The following is a 20,653-nucleotide window of genomic DNA, read 5'->3' on the forward strand; positions in this document are numbered from 1 at the left end:
TCAATAACCTCAGATATGCAGATGGCACCACCCTTATGGCAGAAAGTGAAGAAGAACTAAAGAGCCTCTTGATGAAAGTGAAAGAAGAGAGTGAAAAAGTTGGCTTAAAGCTCAACATTTAGAAAACGAAGGTCATGGCATCCGGTCCCATCACCTCATGGCAAATAGATGGGGAAACGTGGAAACAATGGCTGACTTTATATTTTTGGGCTCCAAAATCACTGCAGATGGTGATTGCGGCCATGAAATTAAAAGACACTTACTTCTTGGAGGAAAGTTATGACCCACCTAGACAGCATATTAAAAAGCAGAGACATTACTTTGTCAACAAAAGTCCGACTAGTCAGGCTGTCGTTTTTCCTGTGGTCATGTATGGATGTGAGAGTTGGACTATAAAGAAAGCTGAGTGCTGAAGAATTGATGCTTTTGAACTGTGACTCTTGAGAGTCCCTTGGACTGCAAGGAGATCCAACCAGTCCATCCTAAAGGAGATCAGTCCTGGGTGTTCATTGGACGGACTGATGTTGAAGCTGAAACTCCAGTACTTTGGCCACCTCATGCGAAGAGTTGACTCATTGGAAAAGACCCTGACGCTGGGAGGGATTGGGGGCAGGAGGAGAAGGGGACGACAGAGGATGAGATGGCTGGATGGCATCAACGACTTGATGAATGTGAGTTTGAGTGAACTCTGGGAGTTGGTGATGGACAGAGAGGCCTGGCGTGCTGCGATTCATGGGGTCGCAAAGAGTTGGACACGACTGAGCGACTGAACTGAACTGAACTGAGAGTCATTTATGATTATCACAACTAGGTGTTAACTGGCATTTAGTGGATAAAGGCCAAAGATACTGCTAAACATCCAACAAAGCACAAGACAGCTCCCCTCAAAATTTGAGAGTTATTCCCAAATGTCACTAGTATGCTGAGGTTGAAGACCCTTCTCTAGGGCAGTATACCTCAGTCAAAACTGTGTATCTGCCCACTGCTCCAATTTAGAAATATGTGAAGATGTTTCTGTTTTTCCCAGTGATAGAGTGGTTGGAGAGACTGCTGCTAGCCTAACGGTCACTGACTGGAGATGCTGAATTTTCTGAAATGCTGAGGCTATTCCTGCTCCTATTAAAAGATACTGATCGAAAGTACTACCTTGGAGTAAAATTGCATAAGTTATGTGCATCTTCAGTTGACTAGCTGATACCGGGAGTTTTTACAAATTCACAGTATTTCCAGCAGTGTATAAGAGTTCTTGTTACTCTACATTTCCCCCACTGGTATGTTCCGGAAGTTATGATTGGAGTAATTAATACAATTAAACTTTATATATCTGCATATTTGAGTTTTGCTTATTATAGAACATATTAGTTTCAGATGTATAACAGGATTTGATATTTTATCTGTTGTGAAATCACTACAGTAAGTATGGTGATAGTTAAAATCTGTCACATATATAGTTACTAATTTTTTTTTTCCTGTGAAGAAGACTTTTAAGATGTACTATCTTAGCAATTTTCAAATATTCAATATAGTGTTTTTAAAACTTGTTTTTTCTTCCAGTTTTCTTGAGATATAATTGACATAAAACACTGTGTAGTTTAAAGTGTACAACATGATGATCAGTATACATCATGAACTGTTGATCATAATGGGATTAGTGACCATCCATGGTCTCATATAAATACATTAAAGAAATAGAGAAAATAGCTTTTTTTCTTGTGGAAAAAACATGTAGGATTTTTTCTTGCCTTTCATATATATCATACATCTTACGTACATTTTATCCTTAGAACTTATGTATAACTGGAATTTTGTACCTTTTGACTACCTTCTTTCAGTGCCCCCACCCCCAGTCTTCCACCTCTGGTGGCCACAAATTTGAAATTTTTTTTGTTGATTTGTTAAGTATAATTGACCTACAAAACTTAGTTCCTTATACACAACACACTGATTCAATGTTGGCATCTATTTTAAAATCGTACCGTGATAAGTCTCCTTGGCATCCGTCACCATAAAAATATGGTCATGATTATTGGCTGTTTCTCACGTGGTACATCACGTTATCTGTGGCTTGTTTACTTTGTGTCTGATAGTGTATTCCTCTTGGCCTCCCTTGTGTGTTTCACCTTCCCGCCCTCTCCCCTCTGGTAACCGCCTCTTCTCTCTGCGACTCTCTTTCTGTCCAGTCACGTGTACTCACTTGCTTTGTTTTCTAGATGCCGTTAAATCATAACAGTATTTGTTTTCCTCTGACTTTTTTAGCTTAGCCTAAAGGCCCACCAGTGTCGTTGCAAATGACAAGATTGCCCTCTTTTTTTATGGCTAACATCCCATTGTATAAATGTGTGCTGCATCTCTTTATCCGTTTGTCTATTGATGGGAGCTTAGATGCCTTCCATATCTTGCCTGTTGTAAGTAAAACTGCAGTGTGACGGTTGCGTATATCTTTTTGAATTAGTGTTCTTGTTTTCTTTGGGTAAAAATGCAAAAGCAAAACTGCTGGAACTTGTGGTTCTATTTTTAATTTTTCGAGGCCCCTTCATACTCTTTTCCATAGTGGCTGTGCCAGTTTACACTCCTGTCAGACGCACACAGTGGTCCCTTTTCTTCACATCCTCTCCAACACTTGTTACCTCTGGTCTTGATGATAGCCACTCTGACAGGTGTGAAGTGATATCTCATTGTGGTTTTGATTTTCATTTCCATGATGATTAGTGATGCTGAGGCCATCTATGTGTCTTCTTTGGAAAAATGTCTATTCAGAGCTCTGCCTATTTTTTAATCAGAATTTTTTTTTTTTTAACTATTGAGTTGTATGAGTTTTTAAATGTATTTTGGATATTAACCTCTTATTAAATATATGATTTGCAAATATTTCTTTCCACTCAGTAGGTTGTCTTTTCATTTTGTATGTTCTAAATACCAGTCTTTTGTCGGTAATATGAGCTGCACATATCTTTTCATTCACAGTCACTCTAAGAAATGTTTTCCCTTCAAGTCACTACCTTTACCCTCCTCTACAGAAATCACTTTAGGTTTCTAAAATTATAGATTAGTCTTGCCTTGTTTTTCATCATCATTTGAGAAATCATGCAGTATTAGACTTGATTATAGCTTCTTTACTCAGCTTTATATTTATGTGATACAGTAATGGTATCTGTTACATATTGCAGTAGTTTGTTCACTTCATATCATCATGATATTCTTTTGGATGACTTATAACAGTCTGTTTATCTTTTATTTTTGATCAACATTTGAGTTATTTCCAGGATGGGGCTATTTAAGGTAATTTCACTATTAACTTTCTTTGCACATCTTTTGGTAGAAGTGTGCATATTTCCTGGATGGTGTTATATGTTTAAGTTCAGCTTTAATAAATACTGCCAAAAAGTTGCCTGTGGTGGTTTCCAGTTTATACTCCTATCAGTATAAGTGCCTTTTGGGGTTCACAGTACTTCTTGAATATATGGCTTGATGACTTTGGTCAGTTATGGAACATTTGCCATTATCTCTTTAGCCAGTGACTCCAAGTACCCCTTTGTTAATTCTTTTTACCAAGTCTCAACTCTCTCTCCATTCTCTTCTGTATTGCCTTTTTATCTCTCCATACCTAATTCAATATTTTCTTCTGGCCTGTCTTCCATTCCCATAATTCTCACTTACATTGTATCTAATTCATATATTAAACTCATTCATTAAGTCCTTTTTTTTAAAACTCATTCATTAAGTTCTTAATTTCATTTATTGTGTTTTTCCAGTTTCAAAATTTCCATTTAATTATTTTATATTTTGTAGTTCTTCTTTAGGATCCTCTATCTTGTCATTGAAATTCTTTAGTATGCTAATTATAGTTATCTTGAAATTCATATATGTCCATTATCTGAATCTATTACAGTTTGTGTCTTTGACACTTTTTCCCCCTCTTGATTTGAGGAATTGCATCTTTGTTGTATGCTCAGTTATTTTTTATTTAGTTTTGGACAGTGAGTGTGAAAATTATATTATCTTCGCTTTTGGAGGGCAGTTAGGCTCTGGGCAGATTACTTAATCCAACCAAGGATTGAGCTAATTCAAAGCTAAGCTTCAGTCCTTGGAAGAATCAGTCTATTTTTGGTTCTCCTGACTGCTAGAGTATAGCTCTTTGAAGTTACAGACAAAAGCCCAAAATGTTTTCCACAGCCCTCTTCTTAGTTTTGTGAGACTGATGAAAGCTCTGTTCAGCTTCTCTGACTGCTGGGAGCAGATTTCAAATTAGCAGATATTACCAAATGTCAGTCTTACCTCCTTGAATTGCCCACTTCTCTGTGATTTTGGTTCCTTGTTGCTTATAGCTCTTCAGTGTTTTCAGATAGATGTTTATAACATTTTATTCATTTTTCCATTTGCTCTTAACAGGCTGGCTGGTTTAAGACTATTTAGTCTAGCATTCCCTTAAGCTTGGCTTATTCTTTCAAAAACTGAGCTTGTATTAAGTAAAATATAGTCACAAGAAGACAAATATTGTATGATTCCACTTAACTGAAAGTGGTCGGATTCATAGAAACAGAAAATAAGTGGAGAAGGCACTGGCACCCCACTCCAGTACTCTTGCCTGGAAAACCCCATGGACAGAGGACCTGGCAGGCTATAGTCCATGGGGTTGCAAGGGTCAGACATGACTTAGCAACTACACCATCCACCACCTCAAAGTGAATATATGCCTAAAGATAACATGTGAAAAGGATATTTGCCATATACTAGCAAGTTTTTGTGGGGGATGGTGGGAGTCAAGAAAGACTTGGGGTTATTTTGTCATCACCTTCCATTTTATACTTATTTATAATGACCATTATTTTTACTAATACTGTAAAACTATGAAAAATGAATAAAATACTAAAAATACTAAAATACTAAAAGTTTACCAAAAAAGTATGATGGTGGTTACTAGGGGCTTTAAGTCCATCACTGTGGCTCATTCTTGGTTGTTCCGTGTTCTTTATCACAATGTATATAAATATCTTAAACTGAGTTTATCAAGTAGCGTTACTTTCAGCCACATTTAGAGTTTTCTTTTAGCTGATCCATGTAGAAATCAGGGTATGAACCACAAGTCAGAAATTCTGTGAAGCAGTATTAAATGTGTGTTTAACACAGATTTAACTCTTATGTTTAGGCTTTCCTTTTTTTTTTTTTTTTGAGAAAGAAGTGCCAACCCACTCCAGTATTCTTGCCTGCAGAATGCCATGGATGGAGGAGCCTGGTGGGCTACAGTTCATGGGGTCTCACAGAGCTGGACATGATTAAAGTAACTCAGCACTAGCACTTAGGCTTTTTTTAAAAAAGTCAAGAAAACAAAAAACAAGAATGAAGAAAAATATAAGCTATTTCAATAATAGGGAAGCAAAATAGCAGTTTAAATAGTGAGCAGTTTTTCTCCATTAGCTTATACCCCAGAGTGAGCAGTAGAGAAGAGCTCTGAGTTTGCTGTTTTTTCACCAGTGTTAAATTTACTGGAGGTGATTCTTCCTTGAGAAATTTTCAAGAATAATTGTGATTATATACAATTTTTGCTTTACCTGCTGACCTTACAACCCACTTCTATTTAAACTTTAGCCCCAGCATAAAGAAAAGTAAATAATATTCCTTTTATTCCTCGTTGGCATTGTTCATCATGCTATAGTCTAAATTTTATTTTTGTCTGTTTTTCTATCTTTCATGGATGATACTACCTTTTTAAAGTCTTTGACCTCTAGCACAAGTTTAGCCTTTCTGTTTTGTTTTTGAACATGCATACTATATCTAGCATATTTTTCTTTTGGTATACCACAGTCTAAGATGCACAATAACTTGCAAAGTTGCCATCTTATGTCATCAATCAAATATTTCCTGTTAGTCAGAAATAAATCCAGGCTAACAGTAAATCTTTCTCATTATAACTACATCTTTCTTTGCTGTCAATTTTATAATGAATGTTAGGACAATGTTGTAAATTTTTTTGCCTGATAAGATGATCTGCACTGTATATAACAGTATCATATACCTACTTGTGTTTCTGACCCTTCTAAAGTTACTGACAAGCAATAAATTAAAAATAGCAAGTAGGAACATAAGAGGCAGAGGGAGGGGGAATTTATCTTCCTGTAAAAGCAAATCAGATCTCCAAGAAATTAAAAACAATTGAAATAGTCTCTTTTACATCCTAATCTGTACTGTTTCACAGTTAGAACAAAACATCCCAAAAGTTTGAAAACCACAAAATTCGATACATTGATTACAGTTATTACCTCTAGCTTATATAATTTTATATAGAGGTAGCTTTGCAATCTGAGAGGGATACTATAGCAAGTATACATTCTTGTAAAGGATATAGGAAGTAGCTATTTCCTAGAGTAAAATACAAATGCTGCCAAGTAATAAAACTTACCATTTGACACTTAGGACTAGAGAGAACCTCACAGAGGTCAGTATGTGATACTTGGACAGATGTATAATATTGTAACTGAATTCTGGAACCTCAAGTCACATTCCTTGAGGTTCCAGAATTGAAAATTTAAAGATCCAGAATTAAGCAGCTGCTGCTGCTAAGTCACTTCAGTTGTGTCTGACTCTGTGTGACCCCTTAGATGGCACCCCACCAGGCTCCTCCATCCATGGGATTTTCTAGGCAAGAGTACTGGAGTGGGGTGCCATTGCCTTCTCCGGAATTAAGCAGACTCTTCAGCTAAAAGAATAGTATGAGGTACTAAGAAACAGCATCCACATGTTTTAAGTGAGTCATGTCAGAGAAGAGAATTAATGTCATTGTACTTTCTTTGTTGTTAAATTAATGTAGTTTTAATATGCCTTTTGTTGAAAGCACCATGCCAGTTTCTTCCCTAGGGCAGTTGATAAATAGTTAAAGGTTGTCTTAGTTCTCTGTCTACACTGACTTGACTTAAAGTCTTGGCCTCCTTTACCTAGCTGATGCTGCTCTTTGCTGTTTAAGACTAATCCCTGACTTTTCTCCATTCTCATTGAAACTTGTGTGTTATAACCTATTCCTTGGTAACCTCTCTGTGCATTCTAAATGTCTAATGAGAAATTCTCTGTAAAATTAATCTGGACTTGAGACTTTGCTTCCAGTGGTTAAAAATCTACCTGCCAATGCAGGGGACCAGGTTCGACCCCTGATCTGAGAAGATCCCACATGCCACGAGGCAGCTAAGCCTGTGCGCCACGACTCCTGAGCCAGAGCTCTGGAGCCCATGAGCCCTAGAACCCGTGCTCTGCAGCAGAAGCCACTACAGTGAGGAGCTCGTGCACTGCAACTAGAGAGTGGCCCCTGCTCGCCAAGGAGAGCCCACGCGCAACAACGAAGACCCAGTGCAGCCAGAAATAAACAGATTTTTTAAAATTAATAAATAAGTAAAATAAAGTTGACCTAGACTAGTCATGGAAGAAAACAGCCGTGAGGCAACATGCTTTGTTTGTTGTTGTTGAAACTGCCTTTCTGCCACGTTTAAAACATAATCCAGAACTTTGCCTGTTGTTTGCAGGCCCTACATAATCTCGCTGTCCCTTGCCTCAGCTCTACCAGCAACGTGCTTTTTAAGCAGTGACTATCTAACAGTATAATTCTCCTGCCCTTACCTTCCTTTTCTCCCCACTCCCACCTTTTAACAATTCTGCTAATGATTCCAGCATGAAAATTTCAGGTTAGAAGGGTAGGAATGTAATAAGGGAATCTGGAGAGAGTGGTAATGTCCATGAAGCACCCTTTATATGCAATCTTAACTGCTGACAGTGTAGCTGATCCATGTGTTGTAAGATCTTGGCAAATGTAGGAAGGAAGGATCCTCAGGGTTGATGGAACCCAGATTTTCAGAGTGCCGCTAATAACAGTGTCTTCCTTTCTGTATTACGTCCTCCCATTATAAGTGTTTATCCATCACTGTTAGAACTGTTGGTCTTTTGCACAGACTACGACAAATACTTTGCCCTTCACCATCTTCCTTTTATGTTTACTTTGTCTTAAATATATCTTTTTTTTTTTTATTCCCCAGGCTGCCAGTACACCACTGAATCCTTTAAGTTTTCAGTGTGAATTTGTAAAGCTCAGGATCGACCTTCTGCAAGCCTTCTCCCAACTTATCTGTACTTGTAATAGCCTCAAGACAAGCCCCCCACCTGCAATCGCCACCACTATCGCCATGACCTTAGGGAATGACCTTCAGCGGTGTGGTCGCATCTCCAATCAGGCATGTCTTAACTGTATTTTCAGGGCAGTTTTTATGTACACTTTAGAGATTTTTGAGGTTAGTTGTGAGATCAAAAACATTGTGAAATTTATTTATTTATTTATTTATTTATTTTTACATTGTGAAATTTAGAAATCAGTGGTTTGACTCATAGGCAACAGCAAATACTTATAAACTCATCTGTCTTGCAAAACACAAGCTACGAAAGCTTATTAAAATGACAAAATGATTGATGATACCTCACTCCATGCTATATATTTATATAAAGAGAAAGAACATACATTTTAAAGAAACTTTGGGATGTTCACAGCTATTATTTATTTTAGTAGAACTTTGAAGAAGCTAAAAATGCAGTGGTTTTTGTTTCTATACGTGGTATGTAAATTATTATAATCTTATGCCCATTTGTGGTTTCATTTGCCACCTTTGTTAATTCTCAACAGTTTATAAAACTGAGTGAACTGAAAAGAGTTGAAATATTTTTTGCATTTTTTAATTGAGGATTTTTTCCTTAGGTTTCAGTTTTTGTGTTATTTACACAATAAGGATAGCATGTTTGTTTATTTATCATAATTGATATTTTTCCTTCTTTATAGATGAAGCTGTCCATGGAAGAATTCCGAAGCCTTGCTTCCCGATATGGGGATCTTTATCAGGCATCTTTTGATGCTGATTCGGCAACTTTGAGGAATGTAGAACTGTATCCTAAACTTGCCTGATATTTCTTGTTCATCAGAAGTATTCTTTTAAATGTAGAATAAATACTTCAGATATGCGTAACTAAAATATACATTAGATAACCCTACAGATTTACAACGTTAAAGTCGCTCAGTCACGTCCGACTCTCTGCGACCCCATGGACTGTGTAGTCCATGGAATTCTCCAGGCCAGAATACTGGAGTGGGTGGCCATTCCCTTCTCCAGGGCATCTTCCCAACCCAGGGATCGAACCCAGGTCTCCCACATTGCAGGTGGATTCTTTACTAGTTGAGCCACCAGGGAAGCCCATAAATCTACTGTAAGTAATGATTTTCTTTTTTTGAAATCTAGTATGAACAGTATAATTATACTTTTCTTTTTCAACCAAGCTTTTTAAAAGGTGGTGACTCAATGGTGGGTGGTCGTTCTCCCTCTTGAGAAGAGCATCCAAAACCAAGGTCTGATCAGTGTTGAGGTCTTTGTGCTCACTTAAGTTACAGAACATTTTTGCACCAGAGAGCCATTTTGTCTCTTGCCTCACCTTCTTTTCTTCACAGCTAACAACCCTAGATTCCATCACCTTTATTAGTGATATATTCAGTTGTTTCAGTCATCACTTTTTTTCCTTAAGCCATCTTTAGTTCTCCATATTTTTTTATTAGCAGCCTTAGATCCTTTTTGAAAAGAGTAAAGGGATACATTGGTTTTTAGTTGTAGGACCTATAAATCAATAATTCCTGGCAATTTGGCTTACCTGATAGAAAACCTAATGAATGCTATTGACTCTGTCCCCTGAAAAATGCATATGTGCACATACCCTCCCAAAGTTTGCATACCATTTCAGGAGGGTTAACAGATCCCTCCCAGCCTAGGAATCTCCAGGGTAACCACTGTACAGACCCTTATTGTGGTGGTGGCTTTTAACTTTTATCAGTGAAACGCCTGTATCTAAGATAAAGAGCTTTTGTGAGTGAATCACAGATCCTGTTGCTTGGGTTCCTCTTTCCAACATGAACCTCTGAAGCACCCTTCCTGAAACTATTACAGACAACATATATCCCTTAAAAGGAAAAAAAAACAAAACCACCACAGACTGTTTGAATCAGTAACATAGTTACCTTCACCAAGAATATGATGATTTTCATCTTGCCTTATTTAATATTCAAATGTAAAGTCTGTAGTACATTTCTCTATTATCATGTATGACGTATAACCTTAACATAATTCAGACAGCAGCAGAGCTGTTTACTGATATCTCATGCAATTGAAGCCCTCATTTTGGACCCAGAATCAGCAAGGTATTTTTTTTTAAGGCTTTCATTTAAAAAAAAATATTTACGATTTATTTGGCTTTCAGGCCTTCATTGTAGTGTGCAGTATCTTTGTTGCATCCTGTGGGATCTTTTGTTATGGTGCCCAGACTCTCTGGTTGAGCATGCAGGCTTAGTAGTCGTGGCCTATGGGTGTCTCTCGTTGTGGCACGTGGGCTCTGGAGCTTGCAGGCTCAGTAGTCATGATGTGCCGGCTGAGTCGCTCTGTGGCAAGTGGAATCTTAGTTCCCCAACCAGGGATCGAACCCATGTCCCCTACTTCTCAGTATATTATCAATGAAGCATTCTATTTTTTTAAATTATTTTTTTACAAAAGGATGTCTATTATAATATATATTTATTTTTTGAACTTTAACTTTTTATTTTGTATTGGGGTATAGCTGATGAACAATGTTGTGGTAGTTTCAGGTGAACAGCAAAGGGACTCAGCTATACATGTACATGTATCCATTATCCCCCAAGCCCTGCTTCCATCCAGGCTGGCACATAACACTGAGTAGAATTCCATGTGCTATGCAGTAGGTCTTTATTGCTTATCCGTTTTGAAGACAGCAGTGTGCACATGACCTTCCCAAACTCCCTAACTATGCCTTCCCCCCAACCCCCAGCAACCATAAGTTTGTTTTCTGAGTCTCTTTCTGTTTTATAAGTTCATTTGTATCATTTCTTTTTCGATTCCACATATAATGGATATCATATGATAATACTCCTTGTCTGTCTGACTTACTTCACTCAGTGTGACACCCTTCAGGTCCATGTTGCTGCAGATGGCATTATTTCATTCTATTTAACCGCTGAGTAGTATTCCATTGTATATATACCGCACCTGTATCCATTCTTCTGTCGATAGACATTTAGATTGTTTCCATATCTTGGCTATTTAAACAAAGCATTTTAAATTTCTCTGTCCTAAAGCATTGACTTAACCATTTTTTTTTCTAAGCAGTATCAAAATCCTGGCCGTCTGTTTTGAAGTCCTGTCTACTCTCAGACTAGGCCACTTGGCTATTTTTTTCCCATTTACCTGATTCATTCCAAATTTTTTAGAATACTGTGTGAGAGAAAATCTCCATGACCTTGAGGTCAGCAAGGACACAAATAGCAGTTACCATCAAGAAAAATTTGTTTAATTGGATTTAAAAATTTAAACTTCTGCTCTTTGAAAGATGCCACTAAGAAAATGAAAAGATAGGTTGCAGGGTGAAAATATTCTCAAACATACTCTGTCAAAGTTCTTGTGTTCAGAATATTAAGGAAACCGTACAACTCAAGATAACCCAATTTTTGAGAACTGACAAGATTTTTTTTTTAGATTTTATTTGTTTATTTAGCTGTGCTGGGTTCTCGTTGCTGCTCAGGCTTGTCTCTAGTCGGGGCGAGCAGGGGTCCTCTCCAGCTGTGGTGTGTGGGCTTCTCATGGAGGAGGCTTCTCTTGTTGCGGAGCACAGGCTATAGGCGCTCGGGCTTCAGTAGTCGCAGCTCCTGGGCTCTAGAGCACAGGCTCAGTAACTGGGGGGCACGGGCTTAGTTGCTCCACGACCTGTGGGATCTTCCTGGATCAGGGATCAAAGCTGTGTCCCCTGCATTGGCAGGTGGATTCTTTAGCCCTGGGCCACCAGAAAAGCTCTTGACAAGAGATTTGATGAGACACTTCAAAAAAGAAGACGTATTAATGTCCAATAAGCACATGACAAGACGCTTAGTATCATTAAATATCAGGAAAATGCAAATTAAAATCACAGTGAGATAAACTTATACTCACTAGAATAGCTAAAATTAAAAAGCCCTATAATGCCAAGTATTAATTAGTTGTGGAAGAGCTTGAATTCATATATTGTTGGGACTACAAAATGATTCAGCCACTTTGAAAACTGTTTGGCAGTTACCATATGACCACCAGTTCTATGCCTGCTTACTTAAGAGAAAAACATATTTTTACAGAGACCTATACACAGATTTTCTTAGCAGCTTTATTTATAACAACAAAAATTGGAAGGAGCCAAATATGTCAACAGACGAGTGAGCAAATAAATTGTAGTATATCCATACAGTGGAATATTCAGTCAGTTCAGTCACTTAGTCATGTCCAACGCTTTGCGACCCCATGGACTGCAGCATGCCAGGCCTCCCTGTCTGTCACCAACTCCCAGAGCTTGCTCAAACTTAACGTCCATCGAGTCAGTGATGCCATCCAGCCATCTCATCCTCTGTCATCCCCTTCTCCTCTTGCCCCCGAATCCCTCCCTAGATCAGGGTCTTTTCCAATGAGTCAGCTCTTTGCATCAGGTGGCCAAAGTACTGGAGTTACTGGAGGTTCAGCTTCAGCATCAGTCCTTCCAGTGAACACCCAGGACTGATCTCCTTTAGGATGGACTGGTTGGACCTCCTTGCAGTCCAAGGGACTCTCAAGAGTGTTCTCTAACACCACAGTTCAAAAGCATCAATTCTTTAGCACTCAGCTTTCTTTATAGTCCAACTCTCACATCCATACATGACTAGAAGAACCATAGCCTTGACTAGACGGACCTTTGTCAGCAAAGCAATGTCTCTGCTTTTTAATATGCTGTCTGGGTTTGTCATAGCTTTTCTTCCAAGGAGTAAGCATCTTTTAATTTCATGGCTGCAGTCACCATCTGCAGTGGTTACTGGGGGCCAAAGGTAGGGGTCTGACTAGGAGAGGTGCATTTTTGTGATTTTGTAACGTATCTTAGTAAAATTTATTTTTAAGTAAAGGAATACTCCTTTTGTATTGAAGGTGGAACAATGTATTCTGGGTTTTTACCCTTTTATTAGGTCACTTTGTCAAAGACTTTAAAATCATCATGCTTAATTGTGTGGGGTAGTTTTCCTTAAAGTCCGTCATATAAATGAGGTTTGGTTCTTGTCTTAATGCAACTTAAGATGCAGTACAGAGTAGGGAACAAAGCTTAGGAGCCAGCCGGATACTCATGCGCTTACAGCTGGGAGTGAGTCAGTCCCTTAAGACTCACTCCTAGCTGTATGAATACAGACATGTGATTTCATCTCCCTGAGCCTCTTATGTGTAAACTATAGGTAAGTAATGATGCCTGTCTCTTAATAGTGGTTGTGTTGGTTAAGTGAAAAACCTCTATAAAGTACCTAGTTGAAGTACCTTGTGCATAGTAGGCATTAAAAGGATAATAAGGGAGTGATAAGAGTAGTATTAACACAACATAGTTGCCTGTATTGCATTTTCTGATAGCCCTGTTGAAGTTTAGTTAGAATGCAGTTTTGCCACCTCTTCCCATTTAGAAATGCTTCCAAAAATATCTCTGGGTTTGAGGCAGTAGAGAGAAAACTGAAGAAATCTGGATAAAACTTTTTCTAGCATGTTCCATATGGTAGCTCTCTGCTGACCATTCTTGAGCATTTCACCTGCTTGCTGGATTCATGCCGTTTTCCCAGCTGTGAATGCCCTCCACACTTTTCATCTCTTCACGTCTTATCCTTGCTACTTGTGTAGTGATTTGTCCAAGATTGATGTCGTCTATGACATTCCTCAACTCCTTGCATAATCTGATGACTTGCATATCTTTATTGGTTATTTGGCCCTTTTCTGCTGGCTTTATTAATAGTTACCTTTTCAGATATCTTTTGTCTGTTTCACCTCATGGCAGGAACAATTTTTAATTAAACATTTTTCATCTAGCTAACAACCAAAGTGATTAAGACTTGTATAATTTGAAATCAGGTCTGGATTTGCATTCCAGCTTGTCACTTATTGTGACTGAAGGCAAATTACTTAACGTCTCCAAGCCTCAGTTTTCTCATCTGTGAAATGGAAATAACAGTGTCTGCTTCGTTATTTTGAAGATTAAATGAGTGTGTGGAAAGTACCTGACACATTTTGACATTAAATTACTGTTTTTGTTGATTCATTGATACTAATTTTTGACTTCAGTTTCCAGGAATATGGGTCTACAGGAGCAGCCCACGCTGATAGTGAATATGAGAGAAGAATGATGTCTGTATATAATCATGTCTTGGAGGAGGTGGAATCGCTCAATCGGAAATATACCCCTGTTTCTTACATGGCAAGTCGCATTTGTTTCGTTGAGGTCTTTTTATGTGGAAGTGAGTTTTTGTGTGTCTCTGGCACTTGCTGTGTTGTGACTTCAGTACATCAACCTCTCTGTGCCTGTTTTGTGACAGGGTTAGTACGGTGCTTGCAGCTTGGTAGTTGTGAGGATGGTAATCCGTGAAAGCTGCTACTGAACACATCTGTAGTGGCTACGTAGTCACACAAACATGTCAAATCTGTTCTACCAGAATGCAGATAAAACTTTTTCCCCTTTTTTAAACTGTTTAACTGAGATTGCAGTTGTTCTCAATCTTGGCTACATTCTAGAATCACTTGGGAAGCTTTTTAAAAAATACATCAAAATCTAGGCCCCACCACAAACCAGTTATCTTTGAATCTCTGCAAGGCCCAGACATTAGTATTTTTAAAAGCTCCCAGGTGATTCTTTCATGACATGAGGGTTAAAAACCACTGGCCAATTAAAACAGAAAGAACTGGGCTTATTGTCTGACTGTCAGTAAATTAGTTCCTGCCAGGCGATGCCAGTGTGGTCCTTTAGTACACCTGGCTGTCTTAGTATACCTGGCCACTTAGCCTGCTGAATCTCTGGTGCCTTTGGTTCTGTTGAGCACCTGCTCTTTATCCCCTGACTTTCCAGTCGCTTGACACTCTCACCCAGATTTCTTCCTCCCTGTCTGGCCATTTCTCCAGTGTCATATTGAACTCAGGTTCCTATAAAAAAAATAGACATAGTAGCTTAAGCAGTGGCCATTTCTCACAGTTCTGGAGGCTGAGAAGTCCAGAATCAGGGTGCCAGCCAGCTTGTTTCCTGGTCGGGCTCTCTTGCTAGCCTACCAGCTGCTTTCTCACTGTGTCCTCAGAAATTGGAGGGAGAGGAGGCTCTCATCTCTTTTTCTCTTCTCCCGTAACGGGGGGCCCCACCCTTATGTCTGCATTGAAACTTAATGACCTCCCAAAGGCCCACCCTCAGATATCAGCACACTGGGAGTTGGGGCTTCCGCATGTGGGTCTGGACACAGCAGCACATCAGCCTGCAGCACCATCTTTGAACTTCACACCCTGGAGGTGTCCCTTGCACTGCCCACACGTGGGGTGCTGACTCCCTGTGGCTCTCTTCCGCCTCCTGCTCCCCGCGTTCTGAACTCGTCATTCATCAAGTGTTTTAGAAGAAACTGGCAGGATGTGTCATGAAAGAGTCAAGTTAGATACCAAGGTTAGATACTCTGCTTTACACACTGCTTTCCACATTAGATTGTCAGTATGTATATGCTGAATTGAAATGACATAGGTAGCTGTTTGATACTGAAATTGGTTGCTAAGGAAGGTTGTAAAGATAATCTTTGTAGAAAATAGACATATCTGTGTGAGACATTGGTTAAAAAAATATTTTCATATTTCCTCTAAGCTCCACCCTAAGAAGTTAAATAAATGCCACACAGTAACTTGAGTTTGATACATTTGAATCCACTGAATATAATGGAAGAGATGGGAATTTTCTGCTCAGTAGGTATGCAATATAAGAGAAGACCCCCTCAGGTCAAGTTCTACTGCTGTCAATCAGCAGGTCATGATTTGAGGCAGATTTCTAATATCCTTTTCTGTGATGTGGAAAAATATCTACCTCGTAGAGTTTTTGTGAAGTTTAAGTGAGATAATGCCTGATGCCTAGCACATCGTCTGGCCCGGCACAAAAGGAGTGGTTACTAACTCTTGATTCCCTTTCCAGATTGTCTTTTATAGACTTGGTACTTTCTGAACCCAAAATGCAGTTCAACAACTATTTTTTGAATCCTAGGAATAGAAAAATGACAAAGACGATCTTCCCTCCAGTTGTCTATAGCCTGATAAGAAAGAAAGATTCTGTAAGCAAATACAGGTCCTGTGCAGTGGTGGAGCTCCTTGCAAAGTAGAGCTGTAGCACAAAAAAGAAAGTAATTCACGTTGAAGGGTGGGAAGAACAGGTGAGGGCGCAAGCCAGAGAGATGTGCTTGCACATGGGTTTTCCAGGCAGGTAAGGAAGTGTGGAGAATTCGTGACAGAAGACAATACGTTCTAAAGCAAAGGCAGAAAATAGCATGACGTCTCCTGGGAACAGTGTGTTACTGCTGCAGTATAATGTCCAGGCTCGGGACTAGAGAGGTGGGCAGAGGCCAGATGACAAAAGGCTTTGAACACAGTCTTAAGGAGTTTGGACCTTGTCCCATAGGCAGTGGGGGCACTTTTTAGGAATTTTACATGGAGGTGGGAGGGAAGTGGTTAAGTTAAGACTGTACATTATGGCTCTATAGAAACAGAACAGGTCATGGCCTGGAGGGCATGGAATTAGAAGAAGGGTGGTTATAAGACTTTTGCAGTAATCCAAAGTAAGGGCCACACTGGTAAAATGGGAGTAAGAATGAGAAGAACAGATACATAAAGATTACTTAGGTGTAATATTTTCAAGGCTTGGTTTTGTTTTTTGTTTTCTTTGAATCAGATATGAGGGATGCAGACATGACCTCTGGGTTTCCAGCTTGGGTGACCATGTGCACAAGTGGTTGATACTTTACTGAGACAGAATACGGAGGGACAGTGGGAGAGGTGAAGGTTTTGTTTTTAAACCTGTGAAACCTGGGTAATTGGATAATAGGTCTGATGTCAGAAGGAGATAGATTGCGATGCATGGAAGTTGTCATGATGTAGAGATTCTTCATGTCCTGGGAGTGAAGAAAATTGCCTGTGAAGAACAAGTGGACCGAGAAGACAAAAGGACTGAAGTGTCAACACTGAGGGAGCAAGCAAAGGAAGAGAATCTTAGGGAAGAAGATGGGAGAAGGGAGCAGGCAGAAAAAGTGAAGGCAGGGGCCGTGAAGGGGCATCCCATGGAAGAGGACCATTGTCAGGAGCCACAGAAATGTCAGGAAAATCCAAAGGCTGCAAAGTACTGGGTTTGCAGTGAAGAAGGTATTGGAGGTGGACTAGTCCTCCTAGCAGGGTACTAACCATGCCATGTGATTATCATACCATGTGCTATGAGATGTGGTTTCACATCTCCAGACTGGCACGTTGATAGTTACCTGCAGCTAACATACCTGTGGGGGTGGGCCCAAGGGCTATAAATCTCTGACCTCAGCAAGAGTGATTTGACAGATGTATGAGTTCCTAAGTGTTGTCTCTGTTAACCTGCTTGGTGTGTACTTTTGTAAGAATCATGAACATTTGAAGTTTTTAAACTTCTTCCTGAAAGTAACTATTCGTTGATGAAATTTGGAAATTTATTTTCACTTCATTTTTCTTTTTTTTTCCCCCCCAGCATACAGCATGCCTCTGCAATGCCATCATTTCTTTGCTGAAAGTTCCTCTTTCATTTCAGAGATATTTTTTCCAGAAACTTCAGTCTACCAGCATCAAGGTAATATAGGACGAACACTCAGGTTTAATGTAGTTTAATACCTTCTTCTGAAGATGACAAGGGGCAGAGCTTTACCTTTGGTTTAGATAAAACTTACACTCTTCCGTTGTAAGCCTTTCCTTTATCAACTGATTTAGGAGTTAAACCTTCTCCTCTCCTTTCTTACCTGACAGCACCCAATGCAGTGTGATAGACATTTGGGTACCTGGAGTTCTGACCTGTCTTCAAGAATGATTTGAGTGGTATTCATCATAGTAGCCCATAAGGATCTTGAGCTGAATCCATGTCTAATCAGCCTGTTCAGACCCAACTTAGAATGAATCAGGTCTAGTGAAACATTACCAGCCCTACCTCCAGAGAACTTTTGTCTGTGAATAACAAGTTTTGAGGAGCTGGTCACTGAGTAGAGTTAGTATTTTAAAATATTTAAGCCACTCAAAATTTAAAAGCTGTTTTGATTCAAAGAATGAAATTGTTGGGGAAGAGGGGAATTGTCGCTTTCAAGAGATTCCCTGGATTATCTGTATCAGTAAATGTCTTCAGTGTACTTTTGGATCCGTTTGAATGTTTTTGACTGCAGATGATAGCCCATTCCATTTCAGAATGACATGAATAATAAGGAAAATTGATTATCTAGATAAGTCCTAAAGGCACCATGTCTCCAGGGTTGATTAGTTTAGTGGCTCAACATTATCAAAAAGACCCAATTTCTTCCCTCATTTTATTTAAGTAAGATTTGAGCTTTCTGTAATTAAAGTGTATTTAGGATTCTTAATATGTTTTTGAAAGAAAACTAGTGAGGTTAAAAATGTCTTTGGCTTAAAAAAAATTTCATTGGAAATAGACTTTTTTTTTTTTGGAAATTGACTTTTATACTATGGTGACTTGGTGATATATGTAATCCTAGAATTTTGGAGTCATTTGCATTTGAATTTAGTCTATTTAAAATTACCTAAGGCCAAAGAGACAGCAACTGCACATGAAAATTTCCATAGTGCATTTCCCTGCTCGAGTTGGTTCATTGTGAGAGAAGTGCCCCACCTCAGAAATTGGGAGAGAAGGGCCCTTACTGTTCTGTAAGCCTCTGTTCCCCTCTGTAGGGGGTAAATTCAAATAAACAAACAAACAAAAATTGGTATTTTAAAAGAGGCACTGGGGATAAGGAACCATAGACTTTAAAGGTACAACTGTCTGGTCGTCCCAGCACAATCAGGTCTTTAAAGGGAGATGTGTGTCTCTGTGTGCAAGTACCATTTTAATCTGTGATCAGCAAATAGCACGGGTGTGTGTGTTGGAAGGAAGCTTGCTTTCGGTTGTGAGCATTCTTTTTGGTGTTGGCTTTCCAGCTTGCCCTGTCACCGTCCCCCCGGAACCCTGCAGAGCCCATCGCGGTCCAGAATAACCAGCAGCTGGCACTGAAGGTAGAGGGGGTGGTCCAGCACGGGTCTAAACCCGGACTCTTCCGCAGAATTCAGTCCGTCTGTCTGAACGTGTCCTCCACGCTGCAGAGTAAATCCGGGCAGGACTACAAGGTAACGTAGAAAAGAGGCAGAGTTGTGATGCGGGTTTTATCAACTCACTGATGCAAGTTTTCCATGGTTAAGCAGACAGTACTTAAACCTACCAAAGGACACAGATGGACATAAGCTAAAAGCGCTTATTGTGGTTTGAGGGGGCTGATCAGCAACACTTCTCTTTTCCCTGCCTGAACCGGTTGACGGACAAAGCATCCAGGCAGTGGAGTGTCACCCCTGTTAGAGCTGGGGGAACCTAGCTCAGTTCCTGGCAGCAAGGACTGCCTAGCCTTGTAGCTCTGAATTGCGTTCTCCCACCGGCCTCCACCAGTACACGCAAGAGCCTGCCCCTGTGAAACTGGGAGGAGCAGTACCCTGCAGCCCAAAGGAGAAGGGAGAGAGAAGGTGCTTAGCACCCCAAGTCCAGCCCCCACCCCACAACCTACCAATCAGTAGCATTTACCTTCTCCCCTAGAGACAGGCACTGTTCATCTAATGAAAGGTTCCTCCACGTGGAGGGAAGCATCAGGAGTGGGGAGTAACTTCTCCCTAACCCTTTGACCCCAAAAGAACACATCTGTTTATTTTTCCTTTAAGTAAATTTTAACATGTTCAAAAAAAAAAATTACTGTGTTGATATGCAGTGATCAGATGAAGTAAAACCTCTTGTTAAGGATTAGACCTAGGAATGTGCTGCTTTGAGAAATCATGAGGTAGATTAGCCAAAATCATGCTTACTTTGTTAGTCAAAGCTAAGATTCTGAATCTGTGCCCATGAGACACCAACGTTCCAAATGTGAAATGTTCTGTCTTTATAGACATCTCTTGCCAGTTGCTTGGAGATTTATTCATCGTAAGTGGAACAAGAGAACGAGTGTGCAGTTGTATGAACAGAGTTGTTTAAATGCCCAAATTGGTTTATTTGTCGGCATCCGTGAACTGAGGTCCAGAGCAAGGAAAATGGGGTATCAGTAAAGATATAAAATAACAGCCAAGGGAATGTCTGGTGTAAGCCATCACTGCTTTCCTTACTTTGGTGACTCTCTCTTTCCGGGGGCTCTGTGCCCACCCTGAGAAGGCTCTGTCTTCATTCCCTCCCTCTCTTTTGACTTCTGTGGCATAAAGTGCAGCACCTTATGTGGCCATTCAGTAGGTATGTGGTGAATAAGGAAAAAATCATTTATTGTGTTGTTGCAGTGATCTCTGTTGTCACTCACAGAAGATCATAACGAGAATTTACATAGTTAGCTTATCCCTGTCTGCAGCTCTCTGCTCATTTTGAGTTTGAAAGAACAGTGGTGATTTCTGTTTTTTAAAAAACATACATTTAAATCGAGGTGACTTTTCATTGTTGACTTTTCCTCTCAAGAGACATGCTGAAAGTCAAGAAGCTGATATTAAGAAACCAGGTGATACATGATTGCTTTGTAATGTTACTTGTAGTG

General features: G+C 39.6%; 1 protein-coding gene across 1 annotated transcript in view; it reads left to right on the top strand.

Moving 5' to 3' along the window:
• The window catches only part of INTS7 (integrator complex subunit 7), a 79,540-nt gene that overhangs the window by 55,513 nt on the left and 3,374 nt on the right, over positions 1-20,653 (top strand). Inside the window, exons 14-19 of the mRNA XM_069544210.1 lie at positions 8,016-8,210; positions 8,807-8,910; positions 10,139-10,207; positions 14,163-14,295; positions 17,596-17,694; positions 19,041-19,226. Coding sequence (XP_069400311.1) covers positions 8,016-8,210; positions 8,807-8,910; positions 10,139-10,207; positions 14,163-14,295; positions 17,596-17,694; positions 19,041-19,226 — 786 coding nt within the window. The remainder of the gene's footprint in view (positions 1-8,015; positions 8,211-8,806; positions 8,911-10,138; positions 10,208-14,162; positions 14,296-17,595; positions 17,695-19,040; positions 19,227-20,653) is intronic.

The sequence above is a fragment of the Ovis canadensis genome, chromosome 12 (genome assembly GCF_042477335.2).
Source record: "Ovis canadensis isolate MfBH-ARS-UI-01 breed Bighorn chromosome 12, ARS-UI_OviCan_v2, whole genome shotgun sequence".
NCBI classification, from domain to species: Eukaryota; Metazoa; Chordata; class Mammalia; order Artiodactyla; family Bovidae; genus Ovis; species Ovis canadensis.